The 17,445-nt window shown below is 39.8% G+C and overlaps 1 protein-coding gene across 3 annotated transcripts in view; it reads left to right on the forward strand.

Annotated features, from left to right (window-relative positions):
• LOC144678770 (nocturnin-like) overlaps positions 1-12,351 on the forward strand; it is a 34,461-nt gene extending 22,110 nt beyond the window's left edge. For 2 of the 3 annotated variants that reach the window (XM_078538665.1, XM_078538684.1), the window contains exons 2-3: positions 7,282-7,554; positions 9,239-12,351. In XM_078538665.1, coding sequence (XP_078394791.1) covers positions 7,282-7,554; positions 9,239-10,071 — 1,106 coding nt within the window. In that variant the 3' untranslated portion in view covers positions 10,072-12,351. Of the gene's footprint in view, positions 1-2,472; positions 2,528-7,281; positions 7,555-9,238 lie in introns of those variants that run through there. The other variant, XM_078538674.1, reaches the window with a different exon arrangement.
• Positions 12,352-17,445: the final 5,094 nt, after the last annotated feature.

Genomic DNA, 17,445 nt, shown 5'->3' on the forward strand with positions numbered 1-17,445 from the left:
CCATTTCTCCCACACCAGTCTTTGAGCCATGCATTCATCTCTCTAATCTTATTTACCCTACGCCAATTTGTTCGTGACTCAGGTAGTAATCCAGAGATTATCACTCATGAGGGTCTGCTTTTTAATTTAGCTGTGGCTGTTCATGGTGCCTCAGCAGAACCTCTTTCCTAATTCTACCTATGTCGTTGGTACTGATGTCGACTCTGACCACTGGATCCTCCCCCTCCTACTGCAAGTTCTTCTCTAGACCAGGGCAGATGTCCCAAACCATGGCACCAGGCAGGCAACACAGCCACCTGGACCCCCGCACTCGGCTGCAGAGAACTGTGTCTATCCCCCTGACTATACTGTCCCTAAATACCACAACATTCCTATTAACTCCCCCTGCTTGAATGGCTTCTTGTACCATGGTGCCACGGTCAGTTTGCTCATCCATGCTGCAGCAACCACTTTCATCCATCGAGGCTGCAAGAACCTTGAACCTGTTGGACAATTGCAAAGGCTGAGGTTCCTCCACTTCTACTGTCTGGGTCCTCATACCTGCCTCACTCAATCACACCCTCCTGTTCCTAACCACTGACCAAATCAGAAGAAAGACCCTATCCTAAGGGGTATGACTGCCTCCTGGTGTAAAGTGTCCAGGTAACTTTCCTCCTCCCTAATGCATCATCACAGTGTTTGCAGCTAGACCTCCAACTCAAGGACTCTGAGCCGAAGCTCCTCAAGCCATAGACAATTACTGCAGGCGTGTTTGCCCTGGATGACCCGGGAGTTCAGGAACTCCAACATTCTGCAGTCGCATCGCATCACCTGCCCTGCCATCTTTATTATGTGTTAATTAATTTATTCTTAACTAATTTCTAATTAATAAGCTTTGCTACTCCCAATAACCTTTACTACTGTTAATAAACCTTACTACAACTAATAAAACCTTACAATTAGTAATAAATTACACAAGTTTTGAAGATAAACGAGCAAATATTCACCATCCAATGACTTAACTGTTGTGCTGTGATGTCACATTTTAATTTCTCTCAGAATGTGGCTGCTCTGCTCTAGAGCCACAGACTGGACTGGATAGATCTTCTAGGTGGTGGTTACTGCCTCCAGGTCCTCCTTTCACCTACTCTTCTAGGTGGTAGTTGCCTCTCAGTCCTCTTTCCACCCACTCCCCTGCTTTAGGGAATGAATCTGGATTTATTTAGTACTGTACAACCTTTTACAGGAGCTGCATTACATACAATGGGCTACTTTTGAAGTAGAGTGGTTTTTATTATGTGAGCTAAACGGGATACTAGACTGGAAGAGCTGAGATTTTGCTCATCTGCCCTTTAAGAACAAGAAATGCTGAACAGAAACAGAAATATTCTTCCACACCTTACAGTGCAACATACTGTAGAGGAAAAATACACAACTGAGCTAAGATACCCTGGGTTTAGGCACCAAGTCCCTTGGCGGTTCTACATCCCAAGGGAGAAAATAGGGGAAAACGAATTTGATTTGTGATATGAGGAGGCAAGCAGTGCAGAGATCTACATTGTTAACATTGCCACAAAAAGTCCGGTAAGATTGATGTCTGTCTGCCTTGTGGTAGAATATCATCAGCATTTCTTTAAATATACGTTTTTACAGAATATAAAATTACTTGTAACAACTCTGCTGTCCCAATAGAATACTTTGTTTTGTAATTGTAATGTGAATATTTCTTTCATGGAAATGTCAAAGGAATGTTACCTGAAACATTTCATATTAATTTTGGTAGGTTCATTGTTCCAGCATGCTTGTATGCTTGTTCTAATTAATCCATGCTCAAGTAGATGGTAGGTTCTTTTATATGTAAAATGAACGTCTTGATAGCTGTAAAGTAAACTGGCAGTTTGAAAGTGTAATAATTAAGTTCACATCAGGCCCTATTGCATCTTGTGTTGCAATGCAACATTCTTACTAAGTTAGTAATCAAAGGAAATAGTGTGAGAACATGGTGCATTGTATCACATAACACATTTTCTCCTTAGCAATGGCTAATTGGAACCCCAAGGACCACAGTGCTCAAATGTGGTGGCGGTGGTTGGGGGGAAGAGAGCGATAGCATTTAAACTGGCAATGAAGGTCTGAAATTTTTTCCCCTACCGCCCAATCAGAATAGATTAGTGGCATTTGATCTTGCAGACGTTTAATAGTTAATGCACTGATTTTTTGCCTACAGCACGTTATGCCTGTGTATGTAAGAATTGGCAGGATTACTTTGAATGACATGTACAAAACAACCCTGGCTACTTGCATTTTGTGCCGGGTCATGTGTACAGATGCAGGCTGTTTTTTTGTGGAGGTGGGGGGAGGTTTGAGATAAGCTGAGTGACATAGCATATCTGTAGATTTCTGTACAGTGAATCACCTCTAGATGGTGTAGCTCCTCTGTGTCCTTGTACGGTTTGTCTGCCCTTGAAACCAAATCTTTAGACAAGAATCCAACCAGCTTGAATCATTCTGGTTCTTCACTAATTTTTCAGGTGATCCATGCATCCTGGTGGGTATGATAGTGCTTTTTAATACTCGCACCCTATTTGCTGCTTGTTGCCTTATAGCGATCCCTGAGGTTGACATCAGAATAGTGGTGGGGAACTATTTTCTTGCTGCTTATCTGAGATGGTTTAACTATATGCTGAAGAATGAACTTGGCTTTGGCTGCATTCTTCATAACTTTTCAGGATAATTGTCTGAATAGGGGTTGATGTTTCATTGTAAAGCATGCATGAGTAACAGGAGCTGAATAATTTGAGGTACACTAGAATTGAATGTAGAAGTTGAATGTTGGTAGTGAAATTTGCATTTGATGTGAATAAGATCCTTTACATCGCAACATTTAGGCTGCTAGTTGTATAGTTAATGTGAGCTAAAATTAACACACTTCATATGGATTTAACACTCTAAATTGGAGAATGTGATATATTAGCCATAATTAGCTAGGAGTTACAGTATTTTGAAAGAAAATGGAACTAGAGATTATAAAAATATTTTTCTGTGATATCTGAAAATATCCATTTTGATAAGATGAGTAGAATCTAACAAGATCACAAGATGTGTTGCACGGCAGTCAATTCACATGTATTTTAATTTTGTTTCAACTTTTTATTATTTGCCTCCATAGAAAGTTTAGAAATCTTATTCAGACCTCTTCTCTCTAAGCAGACACAGGTGCCCTTGAGTGAGGCCAATGCTTTAACTATTTGTTGTGTTTTGAACCCCTGCAAATATTTACGCACTCATAATGACCTCTGTCCTAAATTGCAAAAGACATCGTCAGCCATCCAAAGAAAAGTGTGCTATTATTGCGGTAAACATGTTTTATTTGTCTATACAGCATTGGGTAGAATATGCTAGTATTTCAGCAAATACAGAAATTTAACCTGAAAAAATCCCTTCCTTTGCTGGGCATGAAGGATTTGCAGACCCCAGTTTGAAAATCTCATCTAGGTTTGTTCACTCTCATGCTTTCCTGACCTTGCCTCCCAATGAAGAAGCACCTTTACTTAGAATGTCCTGTTAATGTATAGGTGTCATGGTAGATGGTCTGCTATCCAGCTGTGGCTCACTGGTAACATTCTCAGTTCTTGAGCCAGAAGAGTTCAAGCCCCATTTCAGAGAATCCAAGGTGGCACTTCAATGCGACTCTGAGGGACTGCTGTATTTCTTGAGGTGCTCTTTCCTGGAGGAGAGATTAAATTGAGGCTCTTAAAGGATTTAATGGTCCTATTTTGAAGAAGAGATGGGAAATTTTGCTCAGTACCCTGGCCAATATTTATCCCTCTACCAACATCAATGAAGCACATTACCTGTTGTTTGTGGGACTTTGGAGTTGCCAAGTTTCCTGCATTAAGTCTTTTAGTACACTAATACAGATGGCCATGGTCAATTCTACTATTTCTTCTATTGTGCAAGCACAGATACCTAAGATGAATAAAAATGTGGCTCCCTAATGGTTTGGGGTGTAAACCAACCATATAACTACCAGCCTAAATGTTGCTGTGTGAAGGATCTTATTCACATCAAATGGAAATTTCACTACCAAAATTTGACTTCTACTACATTCAGTTCTAATGTACCTCAAATTATTCAGCTCCTGTTACTCAATCATGCTTTGCAATGAAAAATCAGCCCCTATTCAGGCAATTATCCTGAAAAATTATTGAAGAATGTGGCCATTATATAGTGATGGAAGATCCCAAATTTAGCGCTTGTTTGATGCTGAATTTGTCAGTCCTGGCTGTGTAAGGGGGCATTACAAACTATGGAAGTTCCTCAAACTATGCAAGACAACAATTGGGCAGGACTCAAATTGAACCACAGATGTTTGCAGCTCAGAAGGAAGTTATTCAGCCCATTATGTCTGTGCTGGCTCATTACTAGAACAGTCTGAAACTACTCCAACTACCCTCTATCCCCAGTGCATGTTCTGCTCAGTGCTGACAAATTTCCCCAGGGTGAAAGGGGCACTAGGCCCATTGTTAACATATGCAAAGTGTCTAATGCATTAACACTACACAACCTAATATGGAATCAGGACATATTTCTGTGCCCCTTGGGGCACAGAAGACAGCATTGAGACATTTTTGCTTTTTATCTCTGTTCCAAACCCAAATGTCAAGCACAGCAGAGTCCAGTTTGCAAGCTTGTGCATTTAAATCAAAGGTGTCTCTGTTCATTTTCATTTGTCCTTCTATTAGGCATATACCCCCATTCATTCTGTCAAAATGTATTACCTCATACTTATTCATGGTAAATTGCACCTATCATTTTCCTGCCCATTCTATTAATTGGTCTTTCTTCCTGAGGTATTTCACAATCTATTTGTCAAAACGTCTTTTTGTGTTGTCAGCACATTGAGATTGTCTTCAGTCCAAATTATTGACGTATATTAGGAAGAAAATTGGAGCCAGCACTGACTTCTTAGTGACATCATTTCCAACACCATTCCAGGTGGCACCTGGTTACCCCAACTTTGTTTCTTCCCAACCAACTTTCTATCCATGCTGCTACATTCCCTAACACTATACACCTGAATTTTACTAACACCTTTAGTGAGACACTTTCTGCAAATCCATATATGGCACTTCTATATTTCAATTATCCAGTGAATTGGTAATCTATTAACTTTTAAAATGTAACTTGTTTTTACCATGGATTTATTCACTGGATTGCTCTCCAGAGAGCTTGTACGGGCCCCTGGGGCTGAATGGTTATCTCCTGTGCTGCTATGACTCGCATATGCTGGCTGTCTTTGATTTAGCCCATGCATTTCTGAACACTAATATGATCTTGAATTATGAACCTGTAACTAGTGGTTGTAATGTAATGTCACTAATTATTGGTTTGAGTTGCTGTCCTTTAGTGCCCACTATCCGCAGTGTCTATGGCACGATATATGCTTTTGATCTATCTGGTGTTGAATGTTTTTACCTGAACATTCAATGCGATTTCACACGAGTACAATAATGCCAAACTTAGTGCTGTGTGTATCGATTAAGGTTTTTGTCCTTTTTTTTAACCAAGTGCAAAGGCTTATTATTGTCCAAAGTGTAAAAGATTGGGACTTTTTTTTTGATGCTTTCACTTGACAATCTGAATTTGTTCACAGCTCCTTGGCAGCTTCAGCCAGTCAGTCAGCCTGATATGAAAAGTGGTATCAGGGCACACCTCAGTTTCACGATATCACTAGAGAGAAGCATCTTGTTTTCATGGCTCTCAGGAGAAGATGTGTTTAGTGGAGTGTGGACGTTTCACTGCTCCCACCTCCATGCTGTGCAAACTGTTTATTATTTGTGCCCCTTTTAATCCAGGCTTTTTGCTGTGACTTTTTCTATTGTGTATCTGATCAGCTTAGTGTGATCATGTGCTAGACGGTCATAAGCTTGAATGTGGTGATTGTCTGGTGCTGTCAGGACCAGCACTTGTTCTTAGGTGGCTATACAATCTGCATGCATTGAAGACAACCAGAAATGGGTATGTGGATACAATGAATTGTCTTGAATATATTTTAAAATCCTATTCTTGATTCTGTTATTAGTATAGCTCTCCCCATCTCAATTTTGGCATCAGTCCAAGGCTGGGTGCTACACAAACCAGATGTAGAGTCAAACTCTCTATTCCATCTTAACCCAATCCACAGAATGCCATTATGATATATTTCCAGCCATCCTCAGGCCCTCTCTGCAGTTGCCAAATGAATGGCGCTATGGACAGTATGGCACTCTGCGTTCACACCAACTGAAAAGTTCCCTGCAGTTGGCAGAGGGGACATTTTCATCTCATACTGTTTAGGCTGGGAGTTAATAGATATTTTAATATCCTTTTCAAGTCTAGTTGGGGGCTGTGAGGTGTCCGTCAACTAGTGCAGTATGTATTGTGGTACTAAGTCATTCACAACAGGATGGTCTTGGACTTGATCCCTGCAGGAAAATTAATTCCTAAACAGGGCTGATTCTCAATATTTTAATTTTCTTTTCCTCCTTTCCATGTTTGGTGATGGCACTTTCTGGGTGAGGTTGACTAACTGCAAACTTCGGCATTGAGTAAAGGATTATTTGTGCTCTGCATGGTTCAGTACTGTACGTACTATGTGGTGCATTTATCAAATGAACCATTGCAAGAGGTCTGACACTTGCTGTATTTTGTCGTGCCCATAAGTACAGGTTAAAGATGGCTGGCAATGAATTTCACTGCCACTCATTGACCCTGTGGTGTGGTGCCCCAAACAATGAGAGAAGCATAATGTAAAACTATTTCTTTATATGTGATTGCCCTATTTAAGTTATTTTTTCTTTTGAGAGTCAGACTACATTAAAGGCAGCAGAAAATGCCAGAAAATCTGTGCCAGTACAGAAGTTAGATGTTTGTCAATTTTAGCAACACTATGGATGTTAAAGTTGACCTTGGTACTCAGGAGCAGAGAGGGAAAATCTACCAGTTATCTCCCTCCTGAATGTACTCTGTGCCCTCTCCCTGCACATGTAATGTTGGTTGCCTCAAAAGCTGCCTAACACTAGGACTTTAAGAATGGTGAGGTGAGTTGCCAGCATCTGTAGGATAGCCCAACATGAGTCAGCACCTTCAAGAGAGTAGAAAATACTGATACAGGACTTGGAAGGTGTAGTCTGCTGGCATCTGGAAATTGTGCCAAAACTCTGCTCAAACATGTTAAATTTGTGTCACATTTTTATTTTCATTGAATTATATTCTACATTCCATACCACTAACTTTACCTTTCCTTTCCCCTTACTTTAGCGTGTTCCATGGGAACCAGTTCCAACAGGTTATATAGTGCTCTGGCTCCAACTATAACCGATAACAGAATACCACAGCCACAGGAGTATGGTGTCGAGAGAGACTTGGAACCAGTTGATCCAACGGACCCCGATGATCTCCTTAAAGAATGTCAGAAGGTTCTTGAAAACCGTCCACCCAGACTCCAGCGGGATTTTTTGTATCTAAAGAAAAGTAATCTTGCCAGTGATTCTCGTCCAATCAAGGTCCTGCAATGGAACATACTAGCACAAGGTCTGTTCTTTTTAGTATTAAACCAGTTGCACTAGTGATGAATTTAAATGGGAAGTGTGATATTTTAATATGACAGTAAGACTGTTAAATTCTAATTCTTGTAGGATTACTGTTCCATGTTCAGTGCCAGCCCTCCGGTCACTTTCCTGAATGGTTAATGTTCATGTTCAAGTCCACACAATGTTAGAAAGCTGTTTGACAAAAGTGGGGTATCACAGACACATCTGATCCAGTTCTTGTCCGACGTTCACATGGATTTTCCAGCAGGAGCACTGCATGGTAATCAACCCCAGTTGATTTTATTTTGTTTAATTTTCCTCCTTCAATGCAGAGATGCTGAGGTAAGTATTAATAGCCCAACTCTGCCCAGCTAAATCAGCATGAGCAGAAATCCAATTATTGACCCCCACCATAGACCCCTGGAAGGATGGTTATGTGAATACTACTTATACTCTGATGTCTTTCCCAATGATCATTCTTCAAGCCTGAGTCCAGAAAGTGGACAGGCTGCCTGAGCATGAAAGCATCACTGCTGAGCTCGAACCTGTGTTTACTCCAATGTGATTACCTCCTTTTCCTCCCCCAACCCTGACCAAATACTACTCCATGAATAAAATTGTGGGATATTGCAGCATACTCCCAATTTTTGTGAAACATTAGCTGCTGTTGACTTTGTTTTGGTTAACAATTTCTAGCTTGTTACTTTGACTTGTACCCTTTTTATAAAAACTTTTAACCAGGTCTTTCCCAGCAAAATATATATTTTTTTTAAGATTGCTGCTATCCTTTGAATGAAGGTTATGATTCTCAATGCATGTGTAAAAGTTATTACATTGAGGCACTAGTGGCAGCAGAAGAACAGCACTCCAGCCACTATTTGCAACCTACAATATAAAGGGGGCAAGATCTGTTTGCAACAAGTTCACATCTTGTCCCAGAGCATAAGGATGGCTGTTTGTGGACAGCATGCACCTTTTGGACCCATCACCAAACTCCTAAGCCTGTTTTAGATCACTCCTAAGTGCTGTTTTAGATCACTGAAACTCCAATGTAAAAGTGTTCTCGGGTCCCGTGGTATAATTTGTCTCATTCACATAGATAATGAACCCCTAGATGAGGCGCGCACACACTATCTTGCCACCATGTGCAAAAAGATGCAACTCTTAAATTAGTGATCTGTGCAGTTTTTCCATAGGCTGGTAGTTCAAATGCAGTTTTCTTTAAGCTTGAGTAATAATATTTAATGAGCTTTTCACTGTTGCAATTAAATAACCTGGACTAGTGCCAGGATCAGCGCTCTATACTTTGAATGTGCCCTACACCCAATAAAGAATGTATGATAGGGTTCAGTTCACTCGAAGACTTAGTGCTGGAGCCAGAACACAGACGAAGTGGCCCTTTAGTTGAACACACTGCTTTTTCTGCAATTTAGTAGTACTGGTCAATTGAGAAATCTTCCCCTTGCTATGTCTCTGATACTGGGGGATAGAACTTTGAGGCTGTAACAGGATGTGTATTTTACAGCATCTGAGCTATGCTTTGTCCCTAATGTAAATTGCATGTGTGTACTACTATCTTCTTTCCTTTTCTGAAGATCACACAAAATGTGATTTGATTTTTTTTACATTTCATAGATGTAACTGGTACATTTTGATTTCAACTCTTCTCTCTCATTTTGATGCAGCTCTTGGAGAATGGAAGGACAATTTTATTAAGTGTCCAAGGGAAGCTTTGAATTGGTCAGAGCGTAAATACCTTATCCTGGAGGAAATTCTGACGTACCATCCAGATATCTTGTGTCTGCAAGAAGTGGACCATTACTTTGATACCTTCCAGCCAATTCTCAGTGGGCTAGGCTATCATTCAACCTTCTTTCCTAAACCATCGTCTCCTTGCTTGGATGTCGAACATAATAATGGGCCAGATGGATGTGCTTTGTTCTTTCTACGGGAGAGGTTTGAATTGATTGATAGTGCCACAATTCGACTAGCAGCCAGGATGTTGCAGACCAATCAAGTGGCTATTGTCCAAACCCTCCGGTGTATTGAAACCAGCAGGGTGTTTTGTGTTGCTGTAACACACCTGAAGGCCTGTAGTGGTTGGGAGCGGTTCCGTTCATCACAAGGCTGCGATCTGCTTCAGAATCTAGAAAACATCACTGATGGTGCTGGTATTCCCCTTATTGTGTGTGGAGACTTCAATGCAGAACCGACTGAAGATGTTTACAAACAGTTTACTAAGTCCAGTCTAAATCTGAATAGTGCCTACAAGCTACTGAGCAATGATGGACAATCAGAACCTCCCTTCACGACATGGAAAATACGACCCTCAGGCGAAAGCTGCCACACGTTGGATTACATTTGGTATTCCCAGCATGCATTTTGTGTGAATAGATTGCTGAATTTGCCCACAGAGGAACAGATTGGCCCTAACCGCTTGCCATCGTTCCACTACCCTTCAGATCATTTGTCGCTTGTTTGTGAATTTAGTTTTCTGGATCAACTTGATGAATGTTGACTCATTTCAATCTCTTGTTAAAAGTGAAATTAAAATTTATCCAATACATTGGACTGAATCTCCCCTCCTCCACCCTACCCCTCTCTTGGACCAATGATACCATCATATGAATATTTTGGAGACAGGGTGTTCCCTCAGAAAATGCTACACTATGCTTATGTCTCATGTGTAATGAGTTTTTTGCCAACGCTGATTGAAATGTCAGTAAAGATTTAAGGAAAGTTCCTTCAAAGCATTTGCACATGCTTCTTGGAAGCAGTTTAGTTAATTTGTCTCTAATCAATCCAGAGAGTGGTTTGCGTTGCATTTTATTTATGAAATAAACAAATGGACAGTCTCATGAAGTTCTGATTTTGCATGTCAAGTTATTATAGTTAACCTGCATTTAATCCCTTGCGCTGCAACTGACCAAAGGGGAAAGGAAAACCCAATATACTAACCATTCTGCAACTTGTTGGGCTAAGTGTAAATGCACAAATGCTTCCAGAACCACAGAATTATCCAAGTATGAACAATTGTCAAACAAAATTATTAGACTACAGTTAATAGGATTGTTGGAAAGTACCACTTTGAGGAGTTGGTAATTCTTTTTTTTAAAAAAAGCTATAACCAAATGTGCAATTTGTTGTAAATGTGTCTTTTTTAATTCTGGTTTTGTGTTCAAGGTGAAGGATGGTGGTGCTAGAGAATTTTTTCTTTCATGGGATGTGAGCATCAATAATTGTTCCCGTCCCTAATTGCCCTTGAGAAGGTGATGAGCTGCTGCTGAAGTTCATCTGGTACAGGTACATCCACAGTGCTGTTAGGAAGTTTCAGGATTTTGATCCAGGATGGAACCCAATTTCCACTATAGCACAGCCAGATAGAGTAACGCCCTTGATTTTGCTTAGTGGCAGAAGACCACCACTGACTGTACCCACCTGTCTGTTTCCCATTTATCTGTGGTCTGGTTGAGTTTTGTGCTGAAATTCATTCACATTCATTTTACATAAGACCCTTATAATCAGCAGCTAGGGGACACCTTCATTTAGCCGGAAGGGCTGGATTTGAATCCAAGTTCGAGATGAAAGGCCACTATCAACTCAATGTGTCACACCATTGCCCTCCTTTAATCCTATTCTCTCAACTTTCCAGCACATCTTTTTAAATGCTACAGTAATCCCATTATTGTAACCTTTTGAGGAAAACTTTTCAATATTGTTCAACTGCAGTTAATAGGGTTGAGCAAATATAATTTTGGCCCTGAAGGTACTAACCATTCTAATTTGTGCAGTTTAAGTAACTTTTCAAAAACAAAACAAATGTGTATTTATAGTGTTGTGATTAAAAACTATTTGGGCTCAAAATGTTACAAAAGTCAGTTATTAACAGAGAAGCCATTTTATATGTGGCATAATATTATCTTCCAATAAAATGAATAGGTCTTTGAGTTGAAATAGTGGATATGGGATGTCATTCATTTGCTACTACCAGCAGTAATTGTTGGGCTGATGCACTGCATTGGAAATACTTGAAACATTTGGGAGTAACTTTTTTTCCCAGATTTTGTTCAGTCTTAACTTTTGAAATCCATTCATATGAAATGATAACCACCACCATCGCAGTTTGAACAGTTGAAGATTTTTCTAAGGTTTATTTTTCTCACGTTCCAGCTGCAATTGAAGATAAAAGCTGGTGTCTTAAGCACAAAGAAAACTTCAAAAGTCCTAGAATCAGCTGCTTTTTAAAAAAAAAGCTCTCACGGTGCTATTCTTCCAAACATTTTCTTAAATGAACAGATTTCTGAAAAATGTGTTGTGAATGTAAGTTGTAAATAATTATTAGCCTGGTATTTACTTCTATGACTTTAGTATAGAGTTCCAAGTTATTTTATCTTTTATTCTATTCCTCTGACTCTGGATGGAACGCATAATCCATTTTGAATTGTAGTGCCCTGGGTATTAAGCCCCATATGAAAATCTGCCATACTACTAAGCTAAATTCCAAAAGCAGCTATTATAATTTATTTCTGCAACTTAAAATGCAGCTATTTATTGCTTTGATTTATATAGTGTACCAAATACTTGTGGAGAGGAATGTATGTTAAGTATGAATATCCATTTGAGTTTAGGAATTCCAGTTTTAGATTCTTAGTTAACTTACTGTACATTGAAAGCAGCTGTTATTTATGTTGTGTTGACCCATGTTTGTTCAATAATAGGAGCTGTTAAGAACTAGAGCTGGTGGCTTTGAACAAAGGCTTGTAATTACAAATTGTTATAAAATAAATCAGAACTCCACTATTAATCTCTGAATTCAATGTTTGTTAATCTAAGCTTTTAGAAAACTTGAAGTCACTAAGAAATCATGAGTCAAGCATTACTGTTAAGTGTATTAACTATATCAAAGGCCATTTGTGTTCTGTTCGATCAGATACATCTAGAACTTCATTCCTGGGGCTACTTTTTTTTTTGCGGGGGGGGTGGGGGGAGTTTTGCAGGGCTGTATCTCCCACAAAAGTTATGGCAGGTGCCTGGGATAAATCATTGAAGTTCAGGCTAATAATATGCAGAGCAACACACATGAAGCTAGAAGGAACAAGAAAGCTAATAATTGAGTTTATTATTGAGAAAATAATCAAAGACCTGAATGGGGAAGATTAAAGGCTTAGGGGAATTTTTTTCTTGGACCCCATCCAGCAGCGCAAACCAGGTGCTTGAAGACCTTTCCTAGGTATAGCAGTAATAATTTAAGTCCAGATTTGAGATGCATACAGTTATTAAGTGGGGAAAGAGGTTCTGGAGTGGGAATAAACTAGCAATGTGTGAAACAAATTTAGGATTGCAGATTAAATGTTGCTACAAGTGTTTAGAAAAAAGCTTTTTTTTTTAAATCACATTGGGACAAACCCTGCAGAAATTTACAGCCGATCTAGTGTTGAACCTTCAGAAACCCCAGAGGAATTGTGTACACCACTATTTCATCTACTTGCACTATTTCTCCAGGGATTATATAGATTGAGAATCTTAGCAGAAATTCATGCCATTATCCTTTCCTCAATTGCCAACAAGTAGAATATTTGATATAGTAGTAGGGGGATGGTATCCAAGAAGATTCTGTTAAATTTTGGAACATGCTTAAGATTTCTTCCCTCACTACCTGCTCTTGATTTAGAACACACTCTCTTTAGAAAATTGACTTTCATTTTAATTCTCTCCTGTACTGTTCCAGAGAAGCTCAATGTAATCTTGGAACGAGAAAAAAGCCAACGACTGCAGATGCTGGAAAAATGCTTTAGCTCTTAAGAGTCATATGAACTTGACATTAACACTGTTTCTCTCTCCAGATGCTGCCAGACCACCTGAGTTTTTCCAGCATTTTCTGTAATCTAGAACAGCACATCATCTTTCTTTAGGCACGTTACAGCCTTCCAGACTCAACATTGAGTTCAACAATTTCAGATCAATAATTTCGGACAGACTATTGGCAATAATGCTGCTTTTCCCACTTGGATCTCCTCCAGACACATCTTTTGTTTACTTGTTCCATTACTACCCCCTTTTAGTCTTGCACTATCTCTTTTGTCATTTAATCTCTCCTGCCTCCCATCATATAAGACTTGTTCCTCCATAACCACCACCCTGCCTCCATTCCTGCTTAAAATTTGTCACATCTCTTTTTCCAATTAAGTAAAGGTGCTGAATGACTTTAAACTCTGTTTCTCTCTCCAAATACACCACCAGACCAGTTGAGTATTTACAATATCTTGTTTTTACTTCAGATTTTCAGCATCTGCAGTATTTTGTTCTCATTATATTCTCTTTAGGGTTGGTGCTCTTATTCATTTTTCTAATGTGGAGAGAATCACTTGGAGGGTTATGGTTCAGAACAATCTGTGTACAAACAGCTCCAGAAGCTATACAATACTGTCATTTGCATAGCCAGTAAGAATGTGGAAATGGTCTCCATGCATTTCTTCCATTGCTAGCACAATTGAGGGTTCAACAGAAAAAAAATGAGAGTTAATGTTTCAGGTATAGACCCTTCCACCTGCACTTTTGACACAAGCTATTTTACTTACACCTATATGAAAAAACAAGGACATAATCCTAAGGACTTGAGCAGAAGTAGGCTATTGTGCCTGTCCCACCATTCAATTAAACTCCACATTCCTGCACTATTCCCCTAGTGCTTTCTTCCCTCGGTATCCAAAATCCTACCAATCCTCTGTTTTGACTATGCTCAACAACTGAGCATCTACAGCACTCTGGAGTAGAGAATTCTGAAAATTCACAATCCTCATCAAAGATGTTTCTCAGTTTGGATCATAAATGGCTGATCCCTTTATTCTGTGACTGAGATTCCCTAGTTTTATAATCCCCAGCCAGAGGAAACATCCTCCCAGAATCTATCATGTTAAGCCCCACAAGAATTTCATGTTAAAACTAGATCTCATCTCATTCTTCTAAACTCTAGGGAATATTGATCTGGTCTGGTCTGCTCTGCTCAATCTCAAAACAATCCCCTCATTCCAGGTATCAGTCCAGTGAACCTTTAGTTTCTCCCTCTAAGTGAAGTACATCCTGCCTTGGGTAAAGAAATCTAAACTGTACATATTATGCCAGGCGTGGTCTCACCAAGGCCCTATGCAATTGCAGCAAGACTTCTCATACTCCAATCCCTTTATAATAGAGGCTAACATACTATTTAGTTGTCTAGCTGCATATAGTTGAGATACTTCATGGGCTAAAAACGGACAAAGAGGAAGTATTAGAAAGACTGGCTGTGCTTAAAGTCACGAGGACCTGAAGACACTGAGGAAAGTGAGGGTGGAAATTCCAGAGGTACTGGCAATATAGTTTTCCAGTCTTTCTTAGACTCAAGGGTGGTACCAGAAGACTGGAAATTGCCAATGTTACACCTTTTTTTGAACAACGGGTAAACCCAGCAACTACAGGCCAAGCAATTTAACCTTGGTGATAGGAAAGCTTTTAGATGATAATCTGGGACAAAATTAGGTCACTTAGATAAGTATGGATCAATTAAGGAAAGCCAGTGCAGATTTGTTTAAGGCAAATTATGTCTAACTTGCTAGAGATTTTTTGAGGTAAGAGGTGGATGATGAGGATAATGTGGTGTATATGGACTTCCAGAAGGCTGGATGAATTGCCACATAATAAATATGCCAGCAAAGTTGGAGCCTGTGAAATGAAAGGAAGAATGGCAACATAGATACAAATTTAACTTTGTGATAGGAAACAGAGAGGAATGATGAACAGTTGTTTTTTTGGACTGGAGGAAGGCATGCAGTGGAATTCCCCAGGGCTCAGTGCTAGGATCACTGCTTGATGCAGTATATATATTAATGACCTACGATTGGGTGTGCAGAGCACAATTTCAAAACTTGGAAATAGAATGAACTGTGAAAAGGCTTGAAGAAGACATAGGCAAGCTAGAAGAATGGGGTGAGATGTGGCAGATTAAATTTAATGCAGAGAAATGTGAAGTGATGTGTTTTGGTAGGAAGAATGAGAAGCAATACAAAATGGTACAATTCTAAAGGGCCCCAGGAACAGAGACCTGGGGGCATATACGCACAAATCATTGAAGGTGACAAGGTAGGTTGAGAAAGTGCTTAAAAAGGCATAGTTTCCTGAGCTTTATAAATAGAGGCATGGAGCACAAAAGCAAGGAAGTTATGAAACTCTGGTTCAGATTCAGCTGGAGTATTGTATCTAGTTCTAGAGACTATATTTTAGGAAGGATTGTGAAGGTCCAAAAAATATTGATAATGGTTTTAGGGATAAGGGATTGGTTACATTGATAGATTGGAGACGCCAGGATTGTTTTACTTAGGGAAGGTCAAGAGGAAATTTGATAGAGATATTCAAAACCATGAGAGATCTGGACAGAGTAGGTAAAGAGAAACTGTTCCATCAGTGGAAGAGTCAAGAATCAGAGGACATCAATTTAATATGATTGTTCTTTTGCCAATGGCAATGATGAAACTCTTTATGCAACAAGTGATTACTATCTGGAATGCAGCACCCAAGTGTGGTGATACAATCGAGGCTTTCAAAAGGGAGTTAGATAAGCACCTGAGAAGAAAGCAAATTGCAGAGCTATGAGGCAAGAACAAGGGAGTGGGATGAGCTGAGTTGCTCTTGTAGAGAGCCAAGACATGAGTCAAATGCTCTGCTTCTGTGCTGTAACCTATGATTCATGTACAAGGACGCAGATCCCTCTGGATATCAACATTTTCCAGTATCTCACCAAGTGTTCTATGGATCATTCTCCAACTTATATCCCCCCCACAACTGCTACATTCTTGCCCACTCACTTAACCTGTCAATATTCCTTTGCAGCCTCTATGTACTCACCACCTACTTTCCCACCTACCTTTGTATCATTAAATCTGGGGAAAAAAATACACACACTCCTCTCATCTAAATCATTGATATGCACAGTAAATAGCTGAGGCCTTGCAGTATCCTGTTAGTTATAGCCTATGGAAAATAACCTAATTATACCTATTTTCTAACCATTAAGTAATCCCCAAGCTATGCTGATATTACACACTCAGCACTAATAGTGTATGATAACCTCTTCTGTGGTGCCTTATCACATGCTTCATGAAAATTCAAATACATTGCATCCACTGGTTCCCCCCTTACTCACCCCATCGATTACAACCTCAAAAAAATTCAGATTTGTCAAATTCCATTTCAAAACTTTTAAGTGCCTGTTACCGTTCTTAACTGAATGGTAGTAATGTTCATTTAAATCTGGACCTAAGTCTGGATTTTTGCTACGCGAACAGCAAATAGAAATCAGCACACTTTGAAACGAGTGTATAACAAAATAGGCTATACTTCAAATGTTGAAACCACAAATATTTTCCGTCAGAACAGTGGGTAATCTTCTCCATGATTGTTCATTAAGGAGGGAGTTTCAATACCAGAATGCTGTTTTAAAAAGCAGGTGGTTCTGAAGGGTTTAACATCTTGTTTCCAGGTCCCAAACTCACACCAAGGTGACTAGTTAATTGATGTGGAAAAAGGTCTTGAGTCAATTAATGGCCATGGGGGTAGGGACAGAGGTGAGGCAACTCAACTGTGGGCCTGATTTAAACTCTCTTACTGTGACTACTGTGTGAGTACTCATACTGCAGAGAGATAGATTTCAGATTTGCACAAATGTCCCAGCAAAGCCAGAAGCCTGGTTGCCTTCCTTGGGGCAAGGTGGCTGCCCAATTGTTCCTGACATCCTTGCTCCCCTGCTCTTCTGCCCCATGTTACTAGCTGGGTGACGACACCTGCACCACCCAACTGCTCACTCTCTGTGCCAAGAGTACCTGTTTGTCAAAGTCCCTGTCTGCACCCTTCACCCCTTTAT

Source organism: Cetorhinus maximus, chromosome 1 (genome assembly GCF_964194155.1).
Source record: "Cetorhinus maximus chromosome 1, sCetMax3.hap1.1, whole genome shotgun sequence".
NCBI lineage: Eukaryota > Metazoa > Chordata > Chondrichthyes > Lamniformes > Cetorhinidae > Cetorhinus > Cetorhinus maximus.